The sequence below is a fragment of the Echiichthys vipera genome (genome assembly GCF_963691815.1).
Source record: "Echiichthys vipera genome assembly, chromosome: 3".
NCBI lineage: Eukaryota > Metazoa > Chordata > Actinopteri > Perciformes > Trachinidae > Echiichthys > Echiichthys vipera.
Window position 1 is genome coordinate 11,760,513 of NC_139828.1, and position 18,463 is coordinate 11,778,975.

Consider the following 18,463-nt stretch of genomic DNA (forward strand, 5'->3'; position numbering starts at 1 on the left):
TGGGGGGCTTCAAACTTGATTATATGATAGAGCACTTGTGAATTCTTTTGCACTATTTTGTTTAAAGATTATATAAATATTTAACATTTATCAAAATGAATACTATTTTGTTGTTGTTGATTGCTCAGAGTTGCCAGCTAAACCCTTATTTATTGTGTCCTCTCTCCTCCAGCACAACACCACCACCTAATGTGAGGATAATCAATGGCTATGTGACAGTGGAGCCTTCGCTGACCCATCAAGAGCAGCACAGACGGACGGAGATCTCCGCCACAGAGCGTCATCCAGGTCCAGCTTTCTCCTCTCCGCCCAACCCCAGCTCCGCCCAGCCAGCCTCAGTCCACAGCACACTCACACTGTCTTGTATTTTAGCCTGGCTTTTATCACACATGCTGCTCACCTCCTGACCACAGCACAGAGTTATCTTACAAACATTACAGACACTGCTGCCTCCATACCAGAGCAGTGGAATGTACCTGATAAACAAGGATCAGCACATGCAGAAAAAAAGATGGAGGAACAATGGATGATCCTGCTGTCAGCCTCCACCTACAAGGAGGGATCAGCTCCAGCCTGCCGAAGTCTTTACATAGTTGTCAAGTCTGAAAATGTGTGAAATAAGCTCTCAGCCACAACACAAGCAACGAATGGACAATGTCTTCAAACCTCATGAAAGTATTATGGTAGAGTAACAAACACATAACACAATGAAGACATGTAATTTTGAAGAATTTGTGTGGTGGAGCTTTCTACCTAATGAAAACTGTAATACTGTATTGAAAAATAAGAATTTAATAATGAGAGTAGGACATACTAATAACAGTTATAACTCAATGATAAATGAGTTGAATGCATACAGTTAAACATTACTGTGTAGGAGGTGGAGCACTTAGTTGCCACTTTTTTTGTAAATTGTGCATTTTGTTCATAAAGAAATATTGTATATTTATTATTTCTGGAAGAAAAGAGTATATTTTCTTGCTTTTTGAAGATAAATGAAAAAAATAAACTTTGAAAATGAATCAAGTGTTGCAGGATTTCTTTCTTTCTAATGGACAGATCATTCGGACCGGATGTTTGTGGTCGAATGTTGGAGGCTAAATAGAATAAAGTAAATACATGAACAGCAGCTTCCTTAAGACATCCAGCAATGACAGATTCACCTCCATATGTTTGGTCTCTATGCACAGATGGGGAGAACATGTGCAACAGGTGATCTTAATCTGCCATCTGCTGGCTATAAGTAAGAAAACACCACTCGCTTTATTTCTACAGTCAGTGGTGGACAGTAACTAAGTACATTTACTCAAGTACATTTTAATTATTTGAACTTTACTTCATTCTTTTAATTTGATGCTACCTTGTGCTTCTACTTCATTACATCTCAGAGGGAAATAGTCATGTTTGCTTTATTTGATGACTTTAGCTACTTTGCAGATGAAGATTTTTAAAACCTGGATGAGTTTATGTTCTAAAAAAATGCATTTTATTTCATATACTATAAGAAGTACAATGCATTGTAATTAGTACTTTTTACTTTTATCTTGATTCTACTTACATCATTTTCCTAAAGTCAGTTTGAATGCAGGACATTTGCTTAATAAAGTAAGTAGTAGAACTTTTACTTAAGGGTTTTTTGAATCTTGGTCTGAGTAATTTTACTTAAGTAGAGGATATTTCTTCAAACAATGACTACAATTGCATTAGACAAGTAACAATCAGTGCACTGGAAATCCAGACACACAGCTAGAAAATTTCAATTTGCTCTGCTTCTACCTCTGAGCACGAACAATTGCCGCTCATTCACAATGTCAGAAAATCCCAATCAATCCAATCAAATCGTACTATCTGTCATGGGGGGGCGTAACCGGATGACGACAGTGCTGCACCATCAAAGTTGTCCCCTTGTTCATTGCTGTGATTGGTCGTAGTGCTATCCAACTGTGTTCAGTGATATTTTGAAATGCATGCGTTGGTGCCACAGCTTGAGTTGGGAAGATCTATCGCTCAGTGTCAGAGGGTTGCAGTTTTTATCTTGAGGGTAAGACGAGTGTACAGTGAGTTGTTAAAGTCAAGATGTGATGACAGGGAAAACATAAGAAAAGCATGGCAGCGTCAGCTTAGTAAGAATTTCAGCCACCAAGAAACAGCCATGCTGCTCTGCTCTAACATGTACAACATCTTAATAAGTTGGTATGGGCTGACTTGAGTCTGCAGTCACAACATTCTCATGGTATGAACTTTGGTTATAGTAACTGGCTACTCACATTGCTCTTTGGAGAAGCTCCGTTGTGCTGTGCTGAGCATAATTAAACTACTTTCAAAAGTGCTAAAACTTAGTTGGTAATAACAGCTGCACAAAGATGTATAAGCGACACTTGTGTGTGTAAGCATCATACTTAAATCTTAATCAGTGCGACAAAGAGCTCTGGAACCAGTTAAAACTTCTCAAAGGGACAGTTAAAAACAAATTGGCTGACTGTACTGTAACTCAATATTCTTCCCTGATTCAGTTTGTGAATTAATGATAATTTAGGGTCTAATCTCTAGCAGGTCAAGGTCAAAACTGAAGGCGTGGATAATGGAAGCAGATTGTAATACTGTACATCAAAATATGTTATGGTCAAAATACCCGTGACGTAGAGGGCTTCTTGGCTATGACCTTGTTTAGTGAGTCTGCAGATGCACTAACTTACTTGCTAGTTTATTCTGTCGATGAAGTGCGACTTGATTTATAGTTTTTTTTAATTCCTGGGGCGCCAAGTGATTCAGCAGTCAGAGCAGGTGCCCCCTAAATAGAGGCTAAAAGTCCTCGCCGCAGTGGCTCGGGTTCGACTCCAACCTTCAGCCCTTTTCTGCGTGTCGCCCCCTCTTTCTCTCCCATTTCCTGTCAAACCTCAAGTTGTTCTATTGAAGAAAAATTATCTTTACATTTAAAAAAAATGCTTCATGGGAAGTGGAAAGTCCATTTCCAGAAAGCGATTTGTTTAACCTCCAGATTTTCATTTATTAAAAAACTAATAGACCAAAAGAAAAATTGACTTGCAATGAGTGGAATCTCTCATCAAATCTAAATTTAAATGATTACAGTGAATATTTGGTCTGATGCTTAATATTACATTAACAAGGCAGCACACTTTAAGTAAAAGAGATTATATACTTACGGTAAAAAAGTGGCTGCTCAAATGTTAAAAACCCAAATGTGACAAACCAACATGGACATTGACTGCAGAAGCAACACAAAGGTGGAGATGCAGTCACAGTTAAAGTGAAACTACGCACAAAAGAAAGTGAAAGATGAATGCTCTCTCCTCGGCTAACTTTGTGCAAGACATTTGGCCTGAAGATGCTCTAGCTGAACTATTAGTTGTTGAAAGCAGAATATTTGGATTGTACACAAGAAATCCATGATGTGTTGGACATACATTATGATGACAACATAGCAACCACTCAGACAATTTGAATAAAAAAATCAACATTTGGGCGGCAGTAGCTCAGTCCATAGGTGACCTGGAGAGGTGCCAGTTCATCTTCTGGGCACTGCAGAGGTGCTGTTGAGCAAGGCATTGAACCCCCAACTGCTCGAGGCGCCGGTCCATTGGCAGCCCCCTTGCTGTGACATCTCTCCATTAATTGCATGTATATAGGTCCTGTTTGTGCATGTGTGTGTATTTCGGGCCTGTGTGTGTGTAACATGTATAATAACAGAGTAAAAAATTTAATTTCCCCTTGCAGGATTAATAAAGTAATTCTTCTTCTTAAAAGATGAATGCTCTCTCCTCGGCTAACTTTGTGCAAGACATTTGACCTGAAGGTGCTCTGTGCTAACTATTAGTTGTTGAAAGCAGAATATTTGGATTGTACACAAGAAATCCATAATGTGTTGGACATACAGTACATTACGATGACAACATAGCAACCACTCAGACAATTGGAATATAAAAAATCAACACCAATAATAACTGTTGCACTGTTGTATTTAGCACGTTGACCACTAAGTGGCGCTAGAGTCACATAAACAAATTCAGTTACAGCTCAAATGGCACAAAGCCTGTCTGTGAAACACTGTTGAAAGGCCTCATAAGCAGAGCCTGACACTGAAGACCTGCAGAAACAGAGGGAGGCATTGCTTTATGGATACCAGATCTGAAGAGAAAATGTTTATATTTTTACCAGAAATAATCCAATAAAATGAAACATTATAATTGCTCCAATACATTTTTCATTGCACAATCTATGCCAATGGAAAACTGGACCATCTGATCTGATTCAAACTTTAGTAATAGTCAACATACGGTGATGGTGTTTATTATATACAAAAAATATAGACATAAGTACATCCACAAATATTCTAGGATTTCTAAATGTATGTATAAAAGTGATAGATTTCTTTTAAATTGACCACACATGTTTTTTTTCCAATGTTTATCTGATTATCCTGATCATGGTCACAAAATATCAAATGAACAGAAACTTTAATATTGTTAGTTTGTTTTTACAAGAATAAATTATGTAAAACATGTATAATAAATATTTGATGCTATCCAAACTCAGTTCAGATTTCTGAGCACTTTCAGAACAAATGTTATTTTATGTCTAATTGGGTAAAAACAATAAAAAAGAAAGGACCATTCTGGCTTGTTTTACTCACGTTTATTATATGGGATAAAGATTGAATCATTTCTGTTTGCCTAAGTCATTTAAATGAATCAACTAAAGACCCCATGTGTTGTGTTGGGCTGAATTAGAAATATATTTCACTGACTACAGTGTGTGGCTGTGATATGTTTTAAGCAAATGTATCAAAAACAATAAAACAATTAAATATCCGTATCAATACTTCAAAGCAAATATGACCTCATGAATAAAATGTATTTGGCAGACTGAAATCATTTGATTGGACATGTATCGATGTGACAAAAATTAACCAGCACAAATTAAGTGAAATAAGGCAGAAATGTATCTAATCTTAAGTACGGTTTTGCTATAGCTTTAAACTGGTACGACGCTACCAAAACCTCTTAAGATGTTTTAATTTAGTGTGTCTAATCAAAATTAATTGAACAGTATTAATAATTAAAGAGCAAATTTTAGCTTTACACTTATCTTTCAAGAGATCCTTCCTCTCTTAAACATTCTCCTCTTAAACGGTGAAAAAAAGTGAAGAGCAAGTTTTTCAGAACAAACAGCTTTTTCGCCCCTTAAGCCAAGACAGGACAATATTTGCCTTAGCTAGAATACCATTTTCCCTGGACTTTGGGGTGTTGTTTGAAGGAGTGGGGGCCTTGACAGGGCGCTCTGAGGGCTGACCCTCACTCTGCCGGGGACACGCCGCCAGCCGCATATAAATAAAAGATTACAGTGGAAAATCAATTTCTGAGCAAACTCATTAAAATGCCCCTCGCCTTAAATGATTCCCATTTCCTTCCATTCAACCTGTTAACGTCTAGCTGTCCCTGAGACCGCTATCCCATCCCACCCTTCCCTCCCAGCCCCCTTTCCCTCCATCCATTGCCCTGTTGCTCTCCCCCGGTGGTAATTACTTGCACAAGTCGTTTTTTGCCCTTTGATTTGCACAGTTTCACAAATGAAGGTTAAGTTTGTTTAACCGTGCTGGATTTGCCAGTCATGTTAAAGCATATAATGTGGCAGGTCCTTGGTTTCTCAACACACCTCCAGCCCCCTCCCCCCACCCCCCCATCTCCTTCCCTGTTGGCCTGGGCCTCTTGGGGAGGAGGGGGTGCTCCAAGGTTAAGGCTTACTGGGCCTAAGGAAGCCTGCAGTGGATCAGGCTTCAGACCCATTGACTTGCCTAAAAGGCGATCAGGAAGTTGTTAAAAATCACCTCTGGTAAAAGGATTAAGAATTAAACTGCTGTGTTTGCTCTGAGAGGATGCTAAGGTGCTCCCACTAACTCACTGAAATGATGGAGAAGAAGAAAGAGAAACAAGATAAGGGATCATTTGTTAACCTCCCTCCAAGGTCTTGGACCTAGTAGCTACATGGCATGTAATCCTTCACAATGAGAAATGTTGCACAGAAAAAGCACAATGGTCAAAGAAACACAAGTGCAGAAGTGTTTTTACATCTGAGCACCTTTGCTTCATCTTTGATCAATACTTCACAGCGAGTGGAAGTCACCAGAGCCAAGGTGAACATTGATCTCAGGCAGCTGGAGCCGTTAAGAGCATTTCATGTGTGGGTTGCTTTGATTGTTGAGCTGCAGCTTGCACACTATCACAGCAATAACACACAAAGGAGTTTGTTATCACACAGCCAAAACAATAAAGGACTTTCATATTCACAGTGATGCCTTGTTTCTGAGCTAATCAGATCTATTGTAGCAACACTTGTCAGGCACTGAAAGCTTCGCAAAGGAGAAGTGGCTCTGTCTGATTGTTGCTAAGGGATGTTTACCAAATGTCATTTTTTAACACTGAATCTGTAATTATGAGTTACTGCGAACGTCTGTCTACCCTAACCATGTCCGGTGTGGTGGCTGTTACCCCACAGTGTCTAGCCGAGGGCAGCCATAAAGCTTTGGGAAAACAACAGTGTGTTTAGCCCTGCGGCAGATAGCTCTTCTTCCTTTAGATCATTGTGCTGATAGTGTGAGGCAAAGCGGTGCTGTTTGCTGTTTGGCTAACTCGCAGCTCATCTGTGTTTGTGTTGGTTGAGACATTATTCTCTCTCATTGTTCAAGTCGCCTTGAAGACGTGTGGCTTTGAGCCGTAGGATTGAGCTGTGGCCTTGTGGTGCTTTAACACAGGTCAGGTGCAAGTGTCAGACGAAAGGCAGCATCTGGTGAAGGTATATAAAAGCTCTGTTCATAACAAAGGGGTTGTTTTTTACTGTGACGCTTATATTTTCTTCATAACATGCACTGTGTAAATGAACATCTTCTTCTTCGGGCATGGCTGACGTGGCCTAGGGTGCTGTTTCTAACCTTGCTAACAGGAATTTTTGCATGTTAACACATACATGTGCAGTCGCTCTTCCACTATATTGAGATACACAGGTGCCCAAATGCACTACTGAGCAATCGATGCACCATTGCAGCCAGGTAGCCTTCTGGTAATAGTTGTTTTTTCAGGCTTCTAATTAGCCAACATCTTCCGTTTTGTTGCATGATTGGCCATCATGACTTTAAGGCGATGCCGCCGCCTGTTGGAATGGCATGCGTTTGACCGCGCTCCATGTGTTTTGTGTTTTCATTTTTTTAAATAGTGCTTGTGTGGACGGGAAAAATCCTGTTTACAAAACTACCCATCTACGTGTGGACTAGGTTTTATTCTTTCATTACAATGAACATGACCAGCGTTGTTTATTCTTTAACAACTGAGTCACTGAATTTGCAATCTCTGGAGGACATCAGTGAGCATGCTCACGGACACAGCTCCATGTTTACCCTGCCTTAGTCAGTTAGTCATTGTACTAAAGGAATATGTCAACCAATGCAACAGTATGGCTCTTTTATGTGTTTTTAGTAGTTTAAAGATAACAGGACAGAGGCATCAGCAGCTATAACAGGCTGTCGATATGTTGTTTTTTACCACTAGTTTTGATCTTTTTGTAATGAGATTATAACAATATAAATATAAAGATAATTCCAGCCTTATCCTCAAAAGCTATTAAAGTGTAAATTCAATTTTATGCACTGTAGTAAATACAAAATACATGCATATTGTGTTGGAAATAAACTTGTAAGTTAAGTATGAGAACAGTAAATACAGATTTGTTGCACCACTGGTTCTGTATTTCAGCATGCAGTGAGGCAAAATAGTTTGCTTTTGAGTGCAGAGGTAGAAGGAGTGAATGTGTACCAAGGAGAGAAAAGTAGGTACAAAGGAGAGAGGAATACCATGTGTGCTTGCGTCTCCATGTGTATATGTGCCTGTGTGTCCTTGTGTGTGCATTGAAGGATGGTGGTGAGAGTGTTGTGTTTCACAGTTTTTTGCCATGATGCACTGCTTTATTATTCTGCACAAGGGGCACTTCACATGCGGAATGGGTTCTCTTTGATATCGACAGCAGCTTGAGGGAGAGAGTGCACTCAAAAACAGGCGCGGGCAAATCTATTCTGGGAAAAAAACAGATAGTTGTGTACTTCCCTGGCAGTGGTTGCCGCACATGCGAAGAGCCAACCGCTTTGATGCTCCAGCGGTGACACTCCACACGCTAATGAAATATGGTAATTACAGCCACATGAAAGCCCTCCTAGACAGAGCTGGAGAAAAGGTATAAAAAACAACAAATATGACTTTATCCAAAGATACCCACTGTGATTAATTCTCCTTTTCACAAACATATATTTTATGCCGTTCACTTGCGACAAAGCAGTGTGGGCCATCAGTTGACCCAGGAACTGGCGAGGGGGAAAGGTCCGCTGATTAAGAACCCTGTTGTTCCCTTTCAATAGAAGACCCTGTCGGCTAGAGTACACGGGATGGAGGAGTGTGGAAAAAAAGACCTCCAAAAGAGAGCACTCTATGTGCCGTGCTCTGATGCTCTAACTTAGACTCCTTTCTTTGCAGAAGCAGATATGATTTCTCTCATTTGAAATTCACCCAATCTGGACTGCAAAAACGGACTCCTCAGCTCAAACACTTGGCTCTATTGACCACCTCACAAGTCCCACTTGTGGAAAAACTAGTAACTTGATTGTGGGAGGTAAGAGATTTAAGGAACTTATTGTGATTAAAGTTTACACAGTGGAAATGGAAACAATATGCGTGCATTTTCCAGTTAAGCTCCAACAGTCCCAGATATTACACAGAGAAAGAAATCAAAGTTCACAAGGGAAGTACCACAACTTCACATATTGTCAGTTACTCTTTTTTTTAAAACAGAATTGGCGGTATGATTGTGCTGAAAGCTGACAAGTTGAACAGATTCGGATTGATGGTAAATTCGGCGGTTTGTTGGAGATGAATGAGGGACAATTTGGCTTTGGAGTCCTAGTGATCTCTCTGTGCCAGACGTCCCATGAAAGGAACAGGGAAAGGAAGCATACATGGCACGGAGGAAGGGTGTGAAAAGCTGGCTGGGAGCAGATTCTGTCAGTGTAAACTATATGTGACTGTTGTTATCATAACTCAGTTTTTTGCGGTGGTGAAGAATGGATAACAAAGCTAGAATATTATAAAACACCTTTATTTGCCAGGTTTCTTCAGACAGTATGAAATCTGTTGTTTTCTTGGAAGAAGCTATGATTCAGAATCTGGTGCAATAAAAGCGGAGGGGGGGGGGGGGTCAAACTGTATCCCAAGACCACTTAACTTATATTTAATTTACAATAAAAAGTGAAATTTTACTTGTCCACTTGACACATCAAAAAAAGTGAAGTGACAAGACGCACTGCTTGTTGCTGAGGAGGAGGATGGAGAGAGGAAGAGAGAATACAAGGGGGCGGAGGAGGGCATGTGTTTGACCATCAGTGTTTGCTCTCAATCAGACAGCAGAGCAACCCCCCATCCTGTCTCTCTCACACACACACACACACACACACACACACACACACACACACACACACACACACACACACACACACACACACACACACACCCCTCACTGACCGCTCTCCCGAGGGATGGAGACCTCCACCTTCTAGAGGTCAGGGAGAAGGTTGAGGTCAAATGGGCTCTAATAGGTCCTGCTAATAGGACAGTGTGTGTGTATGTGTGTGTCTGAATAGGGTTGTGGGGGTCTGACCGGCTAACTGGGGCTAAAAGCTAAGTGAACAAACACACAGGGATGCACATGGGAGCGCAACACACACACACACACACACACACACACACACACACACACACACACACACACACACACACACACACACACACACACACACACACACACACACACACACACACACACACACAATCTTTAAGGTCAGAGCACAGGGTGAGAATGTTAAATGGCCAGGCTGGCGACATCAAATATTTTCCTACCCATCACTATCAGCAAACCACCTGCCTGAAATCTTGAAGCGTGTGTGCATGGAGGAGAGGGTGGCCGTGAAACATATATAGGCTTAGCTGACTACTGTGACAACTTTGCTTTATTAGAGAACTCACTGAGCCAGACAGACACAGAGACAGACAGACAGGCAGGGTGTGTGTTTGTGTGTGTGTGGGCGCCAGCAGTCGTGGCAGAGCAGACAGACAGATCATTCCCCACCCTGCGTTTCTAATACCCCCAGCTCTTTTTATCGCTCTCCTCCAGGTGTATCCAGGTAACTCCAAGGCCAGGCCGCTCTTAAAACAACGACAGTCAAGGTAACAGGTAATTGCGGAATGGTACTCGTAAAACCGCCTGTTTGCCTACAGCTGAACTCCGCCCGCTTGTATCAGACGCCAAAAATGGAGAGGCAGGAAGCGACAGCTCATCGTACGAGGTTACACGGCGTGGTGTTATTCTACGTCTTGCTTTTTCTCTTTTTTATGCCTCATCCAACCTACTTTTTTTTTCTGATTTTGACTTCATAACAGTCCTCACTCGTCTTTTTTCTTCTGTCTGTTTTACACCCTTGCTTTCACTTTTCCTCTTATATTCCGGCTTTTTTTTATTCCCCTCTCTGCTTCTCACTGTTTTTATCTATCCCTCTCCCCCTTGAGCGCCCATATTTCTCTGACTTTATGAGTGACTCTGGCTCCCTCCCTCTTTTAATGTTTGATTCCAGGTGATAAGAGGAGACTGAGAGATGAGTCTGACTGCGCAGGTTAATGTGGTCAAAGGGCAGAGGCTGTGCTGGGGAGTGAGGGGCCGGCTGCAGTCAGTCAGTCCAAGTCGGGACAGGACCGCGCTCAGCTTTTTGGACCATAAATTGTAGATGGTGGCCCTTAGCCAAGCTGCCTGCACACAAGCCAGGAAAACATACATATTGAAGCAATTGTCTATATCTGCCCGAAGAGTCATTATCTGACAATCTATCAAGATATTGATCAAGAGTTTGTATATATCTACTGTCACATGTACTTACCCTCTGAACAGCGATAAGATTACTACTTCTCTTTGCACACAGGCCAATAAACACATACTGTATGTGCACACACACGCAAATGCATATCAGCTTCTGCAGATATGCTGTGTGTATATTTGTACACGTAAATAAAAACACTGTATGGCAAGCATCTCTCACGTAGCAACCTCTCTCTCTCTCACACACACACACACACACACACACACACACACTCTCTCACACACACACACACACATACACACACACACACACACACACACACACACACTCACACACACACACACACACGCGTACTGTACAGTTCACTGTCAAACACGGTCACAGTCCATCTCCTCACTTTCAACAATCACTTGTTTGTTTCAGACCACAAACAAACAACCCACTCCCGCACACATTGGTCATTGACACAGACTCTCCTCTGGCTCCTCTCTTTTACTCTCCATCTTTTGCTCTCTTGTCCTCCCTAACCCCTCTCCCTCTTTGTCCCTCTCTTTCTCTCTCTACATCTGATTTCATTCCTCGCCCTGCTCCAGCCATTATAAATTCATTGTATGCTGTCGTGGCTGATTGAAGTGATGGGCTGATTCCTCAGAGCTTCCTGCCTGATGGAGGGTGCTATAGCAAATAGCCCAATGGGTCTGTTTAGATAACACTGACCTCTTGCAAACCACCGCCACGTCTGCTGTGAGCGAGCTTTGCGCGACTCACTGTCATCTGTGAGTGGAAGGATGAACAAAAATAAAAAGGCAAAAAGGGACATTTAAAGAAAGAAAAATTGATTATTCCCAAATGGAAAGATCTAGTTAAAAATAGAGAGAATGTATTGAGGAGATGAAAAAAAAGAAACAAGAAAGAAAGATAGGGATGGGGGTGGGGTGGGGGGGTTAGAGAGGGAGAGTAAAGGGGAGATCTCGGGTGGGCAATGATTTGAAGCGTATTGTAACTCCCACCTGCCCTCTCGATGAACAAAAGTGTTAGTCATCATCAGGGTGAATTGTGAGGGGAGACAAGAGGGGGCCGCTTCGTTGGTGCCCCTGATCTGCATTCTGGCCATGGGGTTACCAGGGTAACGAGTACAGTACACCGAGGGGCGAGGAGGGTAAGGGGGGGCATGGAGAGGGCACTCACCCTTTTCCTTGGAAATGGATATTCATGCCTTTGTTCTGCAGGGGTTATGATCGTGTTGATTAGGAAAAAAAGAATCTTGTTTAAACGGCCCGCCCTCTCGGCGTCGGGCCTCAGAAATCACATGGTCGACAGGGCTTCACCTGGCCAACAGATCAGCATTCACGCAACAGTGTTCATTGAAAACGGGGCGATAATGGAAAGCAAATAAATAACCAGTGAATGCAAATGCAATTGTCCTGGAAAAACAACTCTTAAAGAGGTGGCTCAATTTCTTCCTTTTCATCCCCAACAGCCCATTGACCTTGTCTGTCTATCTGTCTGTCTACCTATCTGTCTATTCTGTTGTACAAAGCTGCTCCAAATATTTTTTTCAGTCTAAATAATACCTCTTGGCTACACATAAATTCATTATGGCATTCACCCCATGTCCGTATTTGTGGCCTTGTGTTAAACTACCCACTTTATGATACACATCAGAACACACATGCTTCGTCTTGAAGTGTGCATTTAAAAATAATGGCCCTTGGCATTATGCAACTCTTTGTACACACTGAGCCTGTCTTAAAAGTTACGGAGGGCAATATTATGGCTCATCTTTGAAAGCAGGGGGGCTGTAAAAGATCATTGTAACTCCTTCATGTGACAAGATGTTTTACAATAGCACCATTAAAAGCTATTGAGAGAGCATGGGCCATATAGACTAGAGGAGGGTAAGCAGTAGTTCGTGTAGGTGGCATGCTCTCTTTCTCTCCTGACGCAGCACTGAAAACAAGGCATCCCTCACTGCAAGGAGTGCAGCTGCCCTAAGATAATGTTGTTCTTTAATTAAATTATCTCTGTAGCATAAAAAAGCTAGGGAGAAGGCACATAGGTATCCTTCGGCAAAATAATTTATTGTGAATTCTGAGTATTGTAGGTTCGTTTATTTGGTAGAAGTGGTGTGTATGCATTTGGAAGAACTGGAACTGTGTGCATAAATAATGCGTGTGTGTGTGTGTGTGTGTGTGTGTGTGTGTGTGTGTGTGTGTGTGTGAGTGTGTGTGTGTGTGTGTGTGTACACTTTCCAGACTGATTGCCAATTAAAACAACCCTCCGCTCAGTGAAAACATGAAACCGACTCTTGAGATCCCAGTTATGAATCAGCCATCAGAGCTCGTTACAGGAATCAGGTGATCGGCCTCTGAAGCAGCTTCAACTTACTTAGATTAAGAGCTGGAACAGAATCTTGTCCACTGTGGTCTCACCACATTGTGAAATAACAGACACACTGTAGGCCTGTATGCATTTAGCTGCATCACTTTCTCACCAATAGATGTGATTTTTGCTTATTTCACATTATATATTTTTAATAGGCCTATTGTTTGTTTAAAAAAAAAACTACTGTGTGTAAATGTGGATATCTGAGTACTGAACCACGACTAGAATTGGTATACAATAATTCAATAGGCTACTTTTATTTGAATGAGCTGATAAAGTTGTATTTAGCGTATATATTCATGGATTATAATATTGTTGATAAAAACCTACATGCACGCTGAAGCATCCATCTTGCAGAAATTAATTTACAAATTATGTATCGGGCCTATGTTGATCTATGTGTCCAACAATAGCTGCAATAAGTTAAACATGTCAATCACATTTGTTCGTTTTATATAGCGAAATTCATTATGGCTGCGACTTCAAGTGGCAGTTTGTGTGGTGATGATCTTCATACAGTAGACTAACTTGATCTGGCAGCTTCTGCCGTCTGTGATTTCTCTCAGCTCGAGCAAGCGGTAGGTCAGACCGACTACTGCTGAGATTTGAGAGGAACAATTCCGCTATCTCCGTGTTGATCCGTGTCCTGCGGTTTCGTCCTCTCGGCTCAGGCATCTGCCGTCTGACAGAAAGTTGGCGCAGACCGCAGTTTAACCCGAGGAGCGCGGAGACAAAATAGTCCGGTGTTGTCTTGTAAAGGCATAATAGGCCTACAAAGCAGAGAACAATCTGTTCATTCAAACAGGCTCAACCTGCTGTTATTGCCGATGATGGGCTGCAGCCTCTAATTTAGGACGCTGCTGTCCCTGCACTTCGCCCTGCGGTCGCTAGGAGGAGGTATGAAGACAAACACCTCTCCTCTGCAGAGAGGACTGAGAAGTGCAAACTCAGCTTCATTGAAATCATTTAAGGCTGAACAGGGAACCAAAAGTGGAAAATAACCCCGTAAATAACTAGATTGTTTTTTAAATGACAATAAACAAACAAACACACGTGTAGGGCAAGTAACAGGGATGAGAGAATGTATAGACTACAATAAATAAATCAAATACAGTCTATATGCGTCTATAAATATAATTGAATCTCACCTTGGCCTCTTCGTGGTGAGAAACTGTGTGTAGAAAATAATCATAATATGGAGAGTGGATTTTTTTTGGATAAAGGGCCGAGAGAAAAATGTCATTTAGGATTCAAGATTTCCATTTGGCCGCCTGAAAGAGACTTAACGCCAATTGTCCTGCTGGTCATCTCGCTCGATAGAATGCAAATGTAGAGGTCTATAGGGCCTGTTGCGGGAAAGCCATTGATTTGGGATGAATACAGTGGCTACTCTCAGGCCCTTCAAAGTTATTAGGACTAATAGAGAAACATAAAATAGTGAGAGAGAGAAGCACAGATCCGCACAAATGCTCTAAATAGCTGGCTACTCCACAGGCCTCTCCGAGAGTTTGGCTTGCAATTTGCATTCCTTTGTGTGACAACTTGTAATCCTCCCCTCAGCATGCCAAGAAACACACAACAGATTTATTGTCCCAGTCAACAAATCGTTTAAGTCATCCCAACCCTATTACTGCCTTAATGCAGTGGGAGCCCCCCCAGCCCCATGCACCGCCTCGTCACAGCCACCGGAGGCTTGCAAACGCAGACCCTGCGCGGCTCCACCGCTTTGTTGGCCCCACGGCCTATTCAGTCTCGATGCACTTTTGGAGCTTTATATCATCTCCGAGCAGCTTGGGAGGTTGAGGGGGACAGACATCGTGGCTGAGGCTCAGAGACAGTTCGGTGTCGGGACAGCAGGGAGCGAAACGGACCCGCGCTGCAGGCCCACGAGCTGAGTTCATTTCACACATTTTTTATCTCAACAACGCATGTTTCACACATTTTTTATCTCAACAACGCATGTTTATTGCTTTAAAATGTCCTCAGGTTTAGAGATGATTTATCCTTAAACACAGGATTTAAAGAAATCACACAAAACAGAAACTCGATCCAGGCCAAAGTATCATTTTCTATTTTTTATTAAACAAATTGTCTAAAATAGAATTTATTTCCAGTTAAAGTTGATTCTATCTCGTCATCGTTGTTTTTTTCATTGCATTATTATTCTTGCTACAATTTTCCAACATGAGCAGCATCTTAAGTAAATCATCACGCATCATATTGTTTTTGGACAATATGACCTAAGCATGACAGTTGTTTGGTCCTGTTATTATATTTGATGGGGTGTAACCACATCCTCACGTGTCTGCAGGGAAACCATAACAACACTATATTTTTGCTTGTCTGGGACAGGCGTGGACTCTGCTGCTTGTTTGTTGTGGGAGGGAGGCAGGCAGACATGGAGGATGCTTTTATGCACATTAAAACATATGATATTTCCGTTTTAGTCTAGAGACAGACAGGTAGATATTTTTATTTCTCTTTCTTGAAATGAACCCCAGCATATGAGGCAGCGAACAGAACTGAATTAAGTGACCGAGATGAATTAAAGTGAGCTGGATTCATATGAACTGAAGTGGGAGTAAAAGACAGATAATGAAAGAGTGAGAGGAGCGACAGAAAGAGAGACTGCAGCCCATCTGTGTGTCTCGGCCTCGCACCGCAGGACTCAAACGCGGGGTCAGCCCAGAGAGAATGAGAGAAGGGGGAAGATCTCTCCCCCACCAGTCATCTTCCCACAAACACAACGGGCCTTTGATTCGTTTGTTTGGACACACACATTCATGTCTAATTGTTGTTTTTCTTTTTTAGTGTACCCCACAAGGCGCACATGCATCATGCAGGACAGGCAGCGCATATGGCATCGGTCCTCCTCTAAAACCACACTAAACAGCTCTGCACAGGGCAGCGTTTCCTATTGCATGCAGAGCAGCAGGCTCGGGCTTGTGGCCCAACAAGCGTCATTCTCTCTTTCTCTCTCTCTCTCTCTATGGAGATCAACACAGCCATAATTATAACGGAAGTCAATGTCCGTTTTAGCATCAATAAAAAAGCACCCTGAAAATATATCCAGCATCACAACAAGGCCAATTAGTCACGCATTCTCACAATCGCAATTTGGTAAAAATATAGAAATTGTGGGATGATTTCGTTTCATGTAAATATACTTTTGTGCAAAAGTAGCCCCTAAAACTCTGATAGGAAAGTTTGGGGCCAAATTTCTAAGAGCCTCCCCTATCTGAAGCACTCTGTGTAAATCTGATACGACCGTTATTCTAATACACTAATGACACGCGTGGAGCTGTGGAGTAAATTACAGCCTTTAACTGTCTGCTTACTGCAGTTACACAGAGCAGCGGTCCCCACTCATTTGTTATAACTTCACTCCGCATTCACTATTTCTCCATGCCAACGGAGGCTGATCTGACTATTTAACATCCACCAAGCTCCAGCAGAGGCTGGATTTCATTCTTTTTTTTTTAAAGTCTGGTCTAATCCGTCTTCATCCTTATTTAAACGCCGTGCATTGTAATACGGGGGAAAAAACAAACATTATGCAGGTGAATGAAGGGGTTAAGAAAATAATTCTCCATCATTATACCAAGCGCACACGGCATTAACGCTGCATCATGCAGTCAGAGCTGAAACACATGTTCTCCATTTCATTACAGTCGCTGACTGCACTGATTCAGAGACCAACTCCTGGGCCACCCGATAACATCACCCATTACATAATTCTAAAAGACTTAAAAATTAATTGTATTAGCATTATTTGCTTGAGATAACCGATTTGGATAATAAAAGCCATATCCAAATGGCCCATTAATTGAGCAGACTGTTCATTTATCTAAATACATGTATAATTTAATTAAATAAATAAGAAGGTTTCAAACGAATCAAAAATGTGCTAATAAGCCACATAGCTTATGGTAAGGCTAAATTATAATCATCATTATTATTATAATCATCGTAAAACATTTCGGTCTTTAATTTGGTTTTATCAGTTTTATCATTATTATGATTATTATTATTATTATTATGATTGTTGTTTTTAAAAGTGATAGATATAATTAAAAAAGCCCCTTGTAGCCAACCCATTTTACTATTCTTGCAGAATGAGCTACATGGCAGTGCAGCACTGGTAGCTATTACTTTATTTTGTTAAAATGCATTTTCTCTCAGAGTGCGTCGAGCCCAATGAAGCCTGGATTGAGAGGGCTGTTTGTAGTTGGGCTTGGCAGACTAATGCTGGCTTGTTTCAACATTGCTCGACCTCTTGTTTCAATAACTTAGGAGTTTTTTTCATTTTAAAATATAATTTCTCAGCTCCTGAGCTTGGCAGAAAATCCACAGTGTTGAGAAAGAAATTGCTATAAATTCCCCTGTCTATTTAGGCTAACTATAAATATAACTTTTCAAATTCACAACAGAGTTAGACAGTGTCTCCTTTGATTTCGGGAACGCTTTTATTAGCAAAAAAAAGAAACCCTACAATGGTTTTGCATATTAGAGAAATTAAAGTACAATTATTAAAGCATGATAGTTTGAACATAAATCTCCTCCGCTCAATGTGATTAGGAAGCCCAGAAAAGCAAAATGAAGTAAGAGGTCAGAACGAAAGCCTCTTATTTGGAAGAACCGAGGGCCTAAATTAAATATGTCTCCCTCGAGGCAAATGTGAAGCCAGAATGACCTAAGCGACATGAATTCCGTCTGAATACATTTGTCTGGCCACACGGCTCCTTGCACACATGCCCTTGGTTAGGTCGTCTCCTTTTGTGAGACTTCCCACAGATTCCCCGCGTAACTCAATCTGTCGACAATCAATACGCTGCCCAGAGCCTATTGAATAAATACATTATTCAATTATTTGGAAAACTCTGCAGCATGCATCCCCTTTTTTCATCTCACCAGAAGAGGAAATCTAATGCAGAAATGGAGTGTGATTTGGCATACCCTCAGTGCTGCTCCGAATGTTACAAAAGGAAATTAATTCAGAAGGGAAAAGCACATTTAATAGACTTTTGGAGCTATTTTGTACAAGTTACAATATTTCAGTACTGACAGAGGAGTATATTCAAGTGTGGTGGCAGCAGAGAAGCAGGTGTTTTTCCTTGGTTGTTGGTAGGGTCCCACCATGGGCTTAAGGACACTATC

General features: G+C 41.5%; 1 protein-coding gene across 1 annotated transcript in view; it reads left to right on the forward strand.

Annotated features, from left to right (window-relative positions):
• trabd2b (TraB domain containing 2B) overlaps positions 1 to 893 on the forward strand; it is a gene marked incomplete at its 5' end in the record, with an annotated part of 63,598 nt that extends 62,705 nt beyond the window's left edge. Inside the window, one exon of the mRNA XM_083940282.1 lies at positions 173 to 893. Coding sequence (XP_083796408.1) covers positions 173 to 407 — 235 coding nt within the window. The 3' untranslated portion in view covers positions 408 to 893. The remainder of the gene's footprint in view (positions 1 to 172) is intronic.
• Between the last annotated feature and the right edge of the window lie 17,570 nt (positions 894 to 18,463).